The sequence below is a fragment of the Rana temporaria genome, chromosome 5 (genome assembly GCF_905171775.1).
Source record: "Rana temporaria chromosome 5, aRanTem1.1, whole genome shotgun sequence".
Lineage (NCBI taxonomy): Eukaryota > Metazoa > Chordata > Amphibia > Anura > Ranidae > Rana > Rana temporaria.
The window spans coordinates 236379151-236391601 of record NC_053493.1 but is presented as its reverse complement, the minus strand read 5'-3'; the positions used below and the strand labels follow the sequence as shown (position 1 = coordinate 236391601).

Genomic DNA, 12451 nt, shown 5'->3' with positions numbered 1-12451 from the left:
CTGCGTTCAGATGGTATTAAACAGCAATCACACAGTAAGAGCGACTTGGTTCAAGTGTAAAGTAACAAAATAGTCGCTGTCACACCAACTGCTTTCAGATGGTATTAAACAGCAACCACACAGTAAGAGCGACTTGGCTCAAGTGTGAAGTAACAAAATAGTCGCTGTCACACCGACTGCGTTCAGATGGTATTAAACAGCAACCACACAGTAAGAGCGACTTGGCTCAAGTGTAAAGTAACAAAATAGTCGCTGTCACACCAACTGCGTTCAGATGGTATTAAACAGCAACCACACAGTAAGAGCGACTTGGCTCAAGTGTAAAGTAACAAAATAGTCGCTGTCACACCGACTGCGTTCAGATGGTATTAAACAGCAACCACACAGTAAGAGCGACTTGGCTCAAGTGTAAAGTAACAAAATAGTCGCTGTCACACCAACTGCGTTCAGATGGTATTAAACAGCAATCACACAGTAAGAGCGACTTGGTTCAAGTGTAAAGTAACAAAATAGTCGCTGTCACACCAACTGCGTTCAGATGGTATTAAACAGCAACCACACAGTAAGAGCGACTTGGCTCAAGTGTAAAGTAACAAAATAGTCGCTGTCACACCGACTGCGTTCAGATGGTATTAAACAGCAATCACACAGTAAGAGCGACTTGGTTCAAGTGTAAAGTAACAAAATAGTCGCTGTCACACCAACTGCTTTCAGATGGTATTAAACAGCAACCACACAGTAAGAGCGACTTGGCTCAAGTGTGAAGTAACAAAATAGTCGCTGTCACACCAACTGCGTTCAGATGGTATTAAACAGCAACCACACAGGAAGAGCGACTTGGCTCAAGTGTAAAATAACAAAATAGTCGCTGTCACACCGACTGCGTTCAGATGGTATTAAACAGCAACCACACAGTAAGAGCGACTTGGCTCAAGTGTAAAGTAACAAAATAGTCGCTGTCACACCAACTGCGTTCAGATGGTATTAAACAGCAACCACACAGTAAGAGCGACTTGGCTCAAGTGTAAAGTAACAAAATAGTCGCTGTCACACCGACTGCGTTCAGATGGTATTAAACAGCAATCACACAGTAAGAGCGACTTGGTTCAAGTGTAAAGTAACAAAATAGTCGCTGTCACACCAACTGCGTTCAGATGGTATTAAACAGCAACCACACAGTAAGAGCGACTTGGCTCAAGTGTAAAGTAACAAAATAGTCGCTGTCACACCGACTGCGTTCAGATGGTATTAAACAGCAATCACACAGTAAGAGCGACTTGGTTCAAGTGTAAAGTAACAAAATAGTCGCTGTCACACCAACTGCGTTCAGATGGTATTAAACAGCAACCACACAGTAAGAGCGACTTGGCTCAAGTGTAAAGTAACAAAATAGTCGCTGTCACACCGACTGCGTTCAGATGGTATTAAACAGCAATCACACAGTAAGAGCGACTTGGTTCAAGTGTAAAGTAACAAAATAGTCGCTGTCACACCAACTGCTTTCAGATGGTATTAAACAGCAACCACACAGTAAGAGCGACTTGGCTCAAGTGTGAAGTAACAAAATAGTCGCTGTCACACCGACTGCGTTCAGATGGTATTAAACAGCAACCACACAGTAAGAGCGACTTGGCTCAAGTGTAAAGTAACAAAATAGTCGCTGTCACACCAACTGCGTTCAGATGGTATTAAACAGCAACCACACAGTAAGAGCGACTTGGCTCAAGTGTAAAGTAACAAAATAGTCGCTGTCACACCGACTGCGTTCAGATGGTATTAAACAGCAATCACACAGTAAGAGCGACTTGGTTCAAGTGTAAAGTAACAAAATAGTCGCTGTCACACCAACTGCTTTCAGATGGTATTAAACAGCAACCACACAGTAAGAGCGACTTGGCTCAAGTGTAAAGTAACAAAATAGTCGCTGTCACACCGACTGCGTTCAGATGGTATTAAACAGCAATCACACAGTAAGAGCGACTTGGTTCAAGTGTAAAGTAACAAAATAGTCGCTGTCACACCAACTGCGTTCAGATGGTATTAAACAGCAACCACACAGTAAGAGCGACTTGGCTCAAGTGTAAAGTAACAAAATAGTCGCTGTCACACCGACTGCGTTCAGATGGTATTAAACAGCAATCACACAGTAAGAGCGACTTGGTTCAAGTGTAAAGTAACAAAATAGTCGCTGTCACACCGACTGCGTTCAGATGGTATTAAACAGCAATCACACAGTAAGAGCGACTTGGTTCAAGTGTAAAGTAACAAAATAGTCGCTGTCACACCAACTGCGTTCAGATGGTATTAAACAGCAACCACACAGTAAGAGCGACTTGGCTCAAGTGTAAAGTAACAAAATAGTCGCTGTCACACCGACTGCGTTCAGATGGTATTAAACAGCAATCACACAGTAAGAGCGACTTGGTTCAAGTGTAAAGTAACAAAATAGTCGCTGTCACACCAACTGCGTTCAGATGGTATTAAACAGCAACCACACAGTAAGAGCGACTTGGCTCAAGTGTAAAGTAACAAAATAGTCGCTGTCACACCGACTGCGTTCAGATGGTATTAAACAGCAATCACACAGTAAGAGCGACTTGGTTCAAGTGTAAAGTAACAAAATAGTCGCTGTCACACCAACTGCTTTCAGATGGTATTAAACAGCAACCACACAGTAAGAGCGACTTGGCTCAAGTGTAAAGTAACAAAATAGCCGCAGTGACACCAACTGCCTTTAGTTGCTATTAAACAGCACGCACGCAGTAATAGCGACTGCGGTCAAATGCGATTTAACAGCACGCACGCAGTGACACCAACTGCCTTTAGTTGCTATTAAACAGCACGCACGCAGTAATAGCGACTGCGGTCAAATGCGATTTAACAGCACGCACGCAGTGACACCAACTGCCTTTAGTTGCTATTAAACAGCACGCACGCAGTAATAGCGACTGCGGTCAAATGCGATTTAACAGCACGCACGCAGTGACACCAACTGCCTTTAGTTGCTATTAAACAGCACGCACGCAGTAATAGCGACTGCGGTCAAATGCGATTTAACAGCACGCATGCAGTGACACCAACTGCCTTTAGTTGCTATTAAACAGCACGCACGCAGTAATAGCGACTGCGGTCAAATGCGATTTAACAGCACGCACGCAGTGACACCAACTGCCTTTAGTTGCTATTAAACAGCACGCACGCAGTAATAGCGACTGCGGTCAAATGCGATTTAACAGCACGCACGCAGTGACACCAACTGCCTTTAGTTGCTATTAAACAGCACGCACGCAGTAATAGCGACTGCGGTCAAATGCGATTTAACAGCACGCACGCAGTGACACCAACTGCCTTTAGTTGCTATTAAACAGCACGCACGCAGTAATAGCGACTGCGGTCAAATGCGATTTAACAGCACGCACGCAGTGACACCAACTGCCTTTAGTTGCTATTAAACAGCACGCACGCAGTAATAGCGACTGCGGTCAAATGCGATTTAACAGCACGCATGCAGTGACACCAACTGCCTTTAGTTGCTATTAAACAGCACGCACGCAGTAATAGCGACTGCGGTCAAATGCGATTTAACAGCACGCACGCAGTGACACCAACTGCCTTTAGTTGCTATTAAACAGCACGCACGCAGTAATAGCGACTGCGGTCAAATGCGATTTAACAGCACGCACGCAGTGACACCAACTGCCTTTAGTTGCTATTAAACAGCACGCACGCAGTAATAGCGACTGCGGTCAAATGCGATTTAACAGCACGCACGCAGTGACACCAACTGCCTTTAGTTGCTATTAAACAGCACGCACGCAGTAATAGCGACTGCGTTTCTGTGCAATTCAATAGCCCAGTTGCATTAACAGCGACTGCGCTTCTGTGCAAATAAATTGCACACGTGCAGTAACAGGTAATGCGTCTGTGTGTGCAATTAACTAGCACACGTTAAATAACACAGAATAATTATATTTAAAGTAAATCCCTAATGCAGGCAATACAACACGTTAGAGCGCTGCATGTAGAACAATCTCCTGCCTGATAGATAAACTAGCTGAGCTGTACAGTTTATAAATATATTGACAACGCCTAAGGATGTGAATATATTCTCTACAAACTGTACTTTTAACTATACTGACTACACTTCCTACTCTATCTATCTATCTATCTATCTATCTATCTATCTGGTTAAGACACTGTGTCTCTATCTCTCTATCTCTCTCTGTCTGACTGACTGATCTTCTCTAGAACCGCCAACACACTACACTAGGCAGCCGTGCAGGCTGCCTTTTATAGTGGGGGGCGTGTACTAATCCCCCTGAGCCATAATTGGCCAAAGCCACCCTGGCTTTGGCCAATTATGGCTCTTCGTTTTTTGAGCGCTGTGATTGGGCAAGCATGCGGGACATACAGCATGCTTGGCCAATCATCAGCGCTCAACGCCCCAGTGAATTATGGGACGTTTAGTGTCATTCGAATTTGGCGCGAACGACCCGTTTTGTTCGATTTTCGACGAACGATCGAACGACCGATGTTCGATTCGAACATACGTTCAAATCGAACGCGGAGCTCATCCCTAGTCACCAGGCTAACTGTGCTTGTGGTAGGTCTATGTAAATCTACAACTTGAAGGAAGACATATGTATTTCAACCATGTTTTTAGCTCTTTATCTGGAGTTGAGCCTAAAGTAGCTAAATGGAGTCATATAAAGTTCTTGTTTATTACACTAGTTATCTAATCAAGAATTCTATACATTTTATTAAAGTTTTCCTGCAGACATAACATCTAAGATCTTCTTCTGTTACTTGGTCATCTCATTATATATCATCATAAAATTTAAACATGGAAAATAAATGTTTGATCTATTTACCCCAAGCAATGTACAGAATATTAATTTGCCTTATGGTATGGTTGTTAATATGAATAATATAGCTTATGCTGCTCATTAAGTGCTGGAGATCTGAGGTTAGTATCAGCTATAGAATGATTATGGTTGTATGATTATTTTTCCATATGAGTTTTCAAGTATTCCGCTGTAGGCAAACATAGCTTGCCACATGCTGTGATCTAAGATATTTTAAATACATTTCCTTCAAATTATAGCAAATAACAAGCAAGGACAATATTCGGTGTGTACATATCATATATACAGTGATGGACACCAGACTTCTGTAATAACATGGAAACAAGGATCACGTGGGGGGGGGGGGGGGGTGCATAGTCCTTCTTGGCCTGAATTTTTTTTCTAAGCTATGCGTTTTTATCCACAGAAGCTTCTGCAGGAAGAGGGGCACATAGTATATAATAACATATGGTATGTACCGTTGTCCTGCACTCAGCAGATGCCCAGAAGTCCCAGGAAATGTCATGAAACCTTTAGGCTGGGTTCACACTATTGCAAATTTGATTGGATGTGGGTTTCCCCGCATCCAATCACTCCGGTTCAAATTGCTTAGGAACCCTTTGCATCTATTGGTCCATTTCATGTCTGAATTCAGCCAAAAATTCGGGCTTAAATCAGACCTGAAATGATGAATGGATATGCACTGGACTCCTGCCGCGAGCCGCTGCGATCTCTAGTGTGAACCCAGCCTTAGAAATGCTTACTAAGCCTAATATGTCCATAGGTCATGGTGTTTGGATTTATTTTTGTGTTAGTGTTAAAGCAGTATTAAAAATATAATATTTTATGGCATACTAATCCTTAAATGGTGGTTGCGTTTTTTAAGTATTTTTGTCTTCTTTAGTTTTACCTGAAAAATCAGCACAAAGGACATAACTTATAGCTAGTAGTATGTGTCCATTGTGCTGATCCCTTTTCACACCTCCCACCCCCACCACCGTAGTCTTCTGGTGCGACAGAGGTTAAAAGAACTAAGGAGCTATCACAGGTTCTCATCAAGAGTGCCAGACTATGGTCACCTTTTCCACCCAGTTGCTCCATTCATGGAAGCCATACTACTGCTTCTATGAATGAAACAAGATCTATGAATAGAGGGATTGACAGCTTTACCCCCTCCATTTGTGAACATGATTCATTCATAGATGCTGTGGTACAGCTACCGTGAATGAAGGAGTTGGGCGGACAGGTGGGCATAGTCAGGTTCTCTTGAAAGGCCTTTAGATGTGTTTACCCCTTCTGCAGAGGAGAAGAGGAGGAATCAGCAAAAGGGACACATCCTACCGACTGTACGTTATGTCCTTTGTGATAATTTTTCTGTTTTTTATTTTAGCTAAACTATTTTAAAGGGAGAGACAGTTAGGACCACTGTCAAGTCTGTGTTCCATTCCCTTACTTCCTTTGTATTAGACAGAACAGGAAGTGAAGGGCAATCTCCTTGAATAGGATAAAAACAGCATTTTAATTTTGAGTTCTAAGGGCACGTTCACACCAGTGGGTTGCAGTAATGACTTTTACCACAATGGACGGTGCAATTTGTGCTTTGCCATTCAATTTGAATGTTGAACAGCTATTGCATTCACTTACTGCAGTGTTGGCCGTGGTGTTTTTTCATTTTGAATGGCACTCCAACACATGTATATACATAACATACCTGCACCATAGTACACTTCAGTTAACCATAACACATAATGTGCGATGTGCTGTGGTAAAAAAAAAATATATATATATTTTTTTGTATTTGGGACCCATTTAAAGAGAATATACTGTGATAATGCAGCGTGAGGAGAAGCATGATATAGAGTGTTATAGCGCATGCTTTACCACATTAATTTCTATTGTAAATAGGTCCCCTTTTCCGCTTTCTCCAAAACAAAACCTTGCCTGGAGTTTGTAAAAATGCTGTACTCTGAGTTGCTCACAAACCACTGTGCTCTTTTTTTCATCTTGTTGAATATATAGTCCTTAACCTCATTTCCATGACACATTAGAAATCAATTTTTTTTACATTAAACGTAATGGAAACTCTGCCACAATATGTTATAGCATTTTAACCTTTTGAGCCAGGTTGATCTCAGAGACTCTATTGAGGGGAACTCCCTTAACTTCCTGTCCAGTCGGTGACCTCACAGGAAGTATGTTGACATTACTCCAGTAGGGACGGACAGTAATAAAAATCTTAGAAATGTTAACCCCTCCCCTCACTAACTTTCTGTCCTGTGACCATACAGGCAGTGATGAGAAATCTCCCTAAAAGGAATACATCAGTTAAAACGCGAGAGCAGCCAAAACGAATGAGAAATTTTGTCTGCAGTTCTCCATTAAAAATGTAATTAAAGTTTAGAAAATGTATTTAATCGAGGGAATGCAAAGGTAAGTAAGTCGGATTGGATGTGCTAGCAACTACAGTTTTCCAGTCTTTGTAGTATCTGTAAACAAACTGATTTCATTACAGCAAACCAGTCATTGTCATCCTCCTGGCTTAATACAGAAAATAGTAAACTTAGCGCTTTCATTTTTTTTTGTGCCACGCTTTAAATTATTTTAGTCGTAACGGGAAATGTCTAATTATAATAAGGCGTCCAGATGTGGTTGGAATGATAACCCGGTACAACATTATCTGGAAATACTGCAGACATGCAATTAATTAGACAGGAAAGAGGAGGCCAATGATATTGCAAGTTTCCATTTTCATAATAATCAGGTCTCAGAGTGTTGAGTAAAGCAGTCAGTGTAGCAGATTCTCCTTTGTATAAGTATCTGTAGCCATGTTAGGGATTTACCTTTTAACTAAGACAGTTCTTTTACACCCTCTGCTGGCAACTTTGTGATTTAGATTTGTTAAAGCTGGAACCCGATGAAAGGTGCTTAAAATAGGATGGCATTTGTTTTATGCTTTACCGCTGACACCTCATATAAGTAAACGTAATGCAAGAGAACATCTGACCTTTGAATTATATATTCACTTGGTTCAGGCTTATCTTTGATCTTATAAGGCTGACATGAGAACTTTGTTTGTTGTCGTTGTTTGGCAGTCTTTGCCATAGTAGCCTGTTCACCAGAACACCTCTTTTAGAAAATGCACAGTGGGCCAGATTCACAAAGGAGATACGACGGAGTATCTCAGATACTCCGTCTTATCTCTCAGAGTATCAATGCGACTGATTCATAGAATCAGTTACGCATAGATATCTCTAAGATCCGACAGGTGTAATTGTTTTACACTGTCGGATCTTAGGATGCAGTACCGCGGCCGCCGCTGGGGGGAGTTTGCGTCGTAAACCAGCGTCGGGTATGCAAATTAGGAGTTACGGTCTACGATACGTTACGCCGCCGCACTTCTAGTATATAAGAAAGAAGTATATTATTACGATCAATATAATTTATGCTTCATAGGAAATAGATATTGTCCAGTGTTTTTTCTGTTAACTTGGTACTTGATATTATTTTCATCGAGTAACAGTTTGTCATAAAAACAAAAAATGACCGAAGTACCAACTCTTACTGTTCCTTGCAACTCTGGGCCTAATAAGAGCTGTTTTAAGGATGACTGTACTTTTAATTAAATTCCTGCCAACCACCTTCTCCTCCAGGACTCCTAGGCTAATATTCACGTATGCCAAGCTTTTTGAATACCCCGGTGAAAGCAGTGCCACGGTGCTACGTAAGCAGATGGAGTGGGAAGAATGGCTTGAGATCTGGAAGGGGAGGGGGGCAAGGGAGTATCTATATTTTAGGAAGTGGAGCTGTACTTTAAAAGGAAAATAGCTATTATGCCTATGGAGACCTGTGAAGCACTTTTTTTAGAGCCGGCTCCATTGACAACTAGAAAAAAACTCAAAAGCTAGGCACCAGCTGTAAATTTTAGGAAGCATTGTTTACCTGGCTTTTTGGTTTTACTCAACCCTGTTATATATATATAACCCTGCTCGTTAGAACTTACAATCTAGAAATATAATTTTAATGCAGCTTTTTAATTGACTGCTGTGCAGTTTGCAGGAACGTCTAAGACCTGGCTGTGGTGTCTGGCTAAGATGTCTGGATCCCAGGACTAGCTAAACTGAACAAATATTACATATTTTGGATGTGCAAAAGTGATTTACAGTCTAATTACCAAGAATACAATTGGTTGTTACATAAATTTTATCTTGATGAATAATTTATATTTCATGTTTTATTTCATTATTTATATTTCATACTACTATTTTTAAATGTGACGCTAAGGCCCCGTACACACGACCAGACATGTATGCTGAAACTGGTCCGCGGACCAGTTTCAGCATACATGTTCGGTCATGTGTAGGCGCGAGCGGGCAGAATTCCAGCAAACATTTGCCCGCCGGGCCTTTTCCCAGCGGGCAAATATTCCTGGACTTGTTTTAAAACCGTCCGCTGGAATCCTGCCCGCTCGGACATGTATGGTCGTCAGTACAGACCTACCGTACATGTCCGAGCGCCCGCCGTCCCTCGCATGCGTCGAATGACTTTGACGCATGCGTGGAAGCATTTAAAAGGCAGGCCCACCCACGTCGCCGCGGCAACGGCGCAGACACGCCCCGCGTAAACGCGCGGACTTCTGTACGATGGTTAGTACAGCCATCGTACAGAAGTCCCCGGGCAGACATGTACGGTGAAAACGGTCCGACGGACCGGTTTCATCGTACATGTTTGCCCGTGTGTACCCGGCCTAATGTGTAGTCATGTGTTTAATTCTGTAGAAATGTATAACCTATACTAAATTATGCAGAAAGATGTATATTTTTTAACATTTTATATATTCACACCTTTTTTTCTGTTAGTATATTAAACAAAATGTTTTGTTTTGCTGTTTTGCAGGAGGCTTTTGTTGAACTGTATGGCAGCAGTGTCCGGCCACCATTTGATCCTTCATGGCTGTCCATCAAGACCATCCTAAGTATTGCCGTCGTTGGAGCATGCATCACTCTAGGTGCCTATTTGGGACACAAGTGATAATGTGCACGGCCTCTAATCTAACGTCACGTATTTAAAGGGACACTTCTACGTATAAGACTAATGGACCAACTGTCAAATCAGCTATGACTGCCAAAGGAGGATTTGTTTCTTTCTTTTAGATGTGTTTTCTTTTTGTAGTTATATTTATTAAATTTGTTTGCATTTCATGTTAAGCCTCACCATCAGAGTATCATACCTGTTGTGCTAGAAAAGTAACTAGTTGCTTGTCACTTTAATTTTTTTTTCTACCTTTCACCTCCATTACCAGGCTGGTCTGGTTGCCAGAATATTTAGTAAAATGCAAATCTGTATCTAAATCAAACAAGTTTAGCCAGAACATGAAAAGAATACAGACTAAAACTCTATCTGACTATTTTGGCTATGGCTGTCATAATGGTTTTATTGGATCATCGCTTTTAAGAACATCAGTGTTTTTTAAAGGAAGCCATGATTAAATCCAGGATTCAACACTGTTTAAAGAACAGCAAAATAAATATAGACATAGGCATATTCTAATCAAAATGAATGACCTTTTCAGTACCTAAAGGACAGTTTTGGTAAGAACCGTTAAGTGGAGTAGAACAGATGAGTACGATTGGCCAATTTGCACATGTGTCTAAGAGATCAATGGGCCTTAAAGGGCAAAGAAAGGCACAGATTACATGACAATTAACAGAAAAACCCCTCTGCCCACTCCTCTGATTGAGTCTTACTGAAGTTGCCTTAACTATGCCATATTTATCATATGTAAACAGCATATTTTCTAAACGCCTTTCATTTCCAATTGGATATTAAGATATTATTAGCCCAATTAAAGCAATGATGTCAGTATAGTGTTCACGTGCAACGCAACTTTGTTGAGCTCTTTCAGACAAAGCTGTGACCCTTGTGATTCCATCCAGTTACCAAAATAAATTGTTTGTAAAGAATGTCAAACCTCTGAGACCTCTGCCTTTAGCATCGTTAACATGGAGGTAATTGTTTCTATAATGATCACATTCAAAATGGGATCATAACTTTGTGTCAAACTTTGTGGTGCTGTCAGCTCCAGTTGGATTTATGCACAGGGTTTTTTGAGTTGTAGTATCCAAATCTCTGGCTTTGGTAGGAAAGCCAGGCATATCTGGCAACCAGACAAAAAAAAATAAGCTTATGTTTTGTTGTATTACATCAGTACATCATTTTAGGGTTTTTAGAAGTTATTTTTGAACTCTTTCTTTTACGTTTGCATTATCCATTAATGTTTGATTGCTAGTTAGTCTATATTTGCAGTGAAAATGCAATTTATTTTAATATAGGTCCAATCGTTCTTTAAAACTGATTCTGACTGAGATTAGCTGTTTAGCTAAAAAAAAATGCACCTTGTTTGTTGAAGGGGGTTTCCATTTTTCATATTATGATCTGGACTCTAGAACAACAACTTTCCAAGTAGCAGTATTGTGGGTTTCTTCTCCCCTAAGTTCCTCTTATCTGTTGCAACAATACAATGCTTGCAGAGGTCATCTAGCAGGCCTGCTGTGGTGATATAATGAGGCACCTGCCAGTGCTATATACATAGCTCCCCTTGTCTAATATAAACAATTTACTAAAACTGCAGCGTGGAAAATCTGGTGCAGCTGTGCATAGAAACCAATCAGCTTCAAGTTTTTATTATCAAAGCTTAACTGAACAAGCTGAATTTAGAAACTGATTGGCTACCTTAGACATCTGCACCAGATTTTGCACTCTCTGGTTTTAGTAAATCAACTCCGAAGTGTCCAAAGGATGCTACGAGAAGGTAGCGATTTGTTGCTACACAGAGAGATGTTATTCAAGTTCATTTCTAATAGAAGGTGGAACTTCCTTAAAGGGACACTATCATAAAAAAAATGTTGCTTTTTGTAAACTAACACATTTCCAATAACTATATATTATATATTTTTGTTATTTGTTTAAAGATGACTCTGCTAAAAACTGATATTTCAACTGTAGTGGATGTTGGAAGGCTGTATCACCTGCCATCTTCTTTTACCTTGCTGGGATGCCTCTAGGAGAACTTCCTATTGCCATCTCTGTCTCCATTTTCTAACTTGGCCAGCAAACAAGCCCTGCTATAGTCTATATTGTTTACTGTATATAATCCATTAGCTTGAGAGTGACAACCCCACTCTACCTAAGGCTGAAGTAATTAATGATGTTTTTAGTAAGGGTTTGAGCTGGGAACACCAGTGGGAAAAGTAAGAAAGAGGGTGGCAGCTGATTTTACATAAGAATTTCAATATTCCTTATGGTATCACTGTAGATTTCATTCAACAGGATCATTTTTTGTCACTGTATTGCAAAGTAAATGTCCATTGTTGTCTCAGATCCTCTCATGATGCTTCCTTTAACTCAGGCAGACTTTACTAAAATAGTTGAGTGGAAAATATAAACAACATCACAAAGTCAGAGTTAGCTGCTGGTTTATGAAAAGTCAGCGTCTGCATGGAGTGATTACATTCACTGATTTAATATTTAGACCTTGTGTAGAATGTAAATCAACATGTAACAGCACATGCCATATAACCAAATGATGGTGTCCCTACAATTTTATGTCA

At 40.7% G+C, this 12451-nt stretch overlaps 1 protein-coding gene across 1 annotated transcript in view; it reads left to right on the top strand.

The window, feature by feature from the left end:
• Positions 1-11020, top strand: part of BCL2 (BCL2 apoptosis regulator) — a 258110-nt gene extending 247090 nt beyond the window's left edge. Inside the window, exon 3 of the mRNA XM_040353606.1 lies at positions 9738-11020. Coding sequence (XP_040209540.1) covers positions 9738-9872 — 135 coding nt within the window. The 3' untranslated portion in view covers positions 9873-11020. The remainder of the gene's footprint in view (positions 1-9737) is intronic.
• The last annotated feature ends 1431 nt before the right edge of the window (positions 11021-12451 follow it).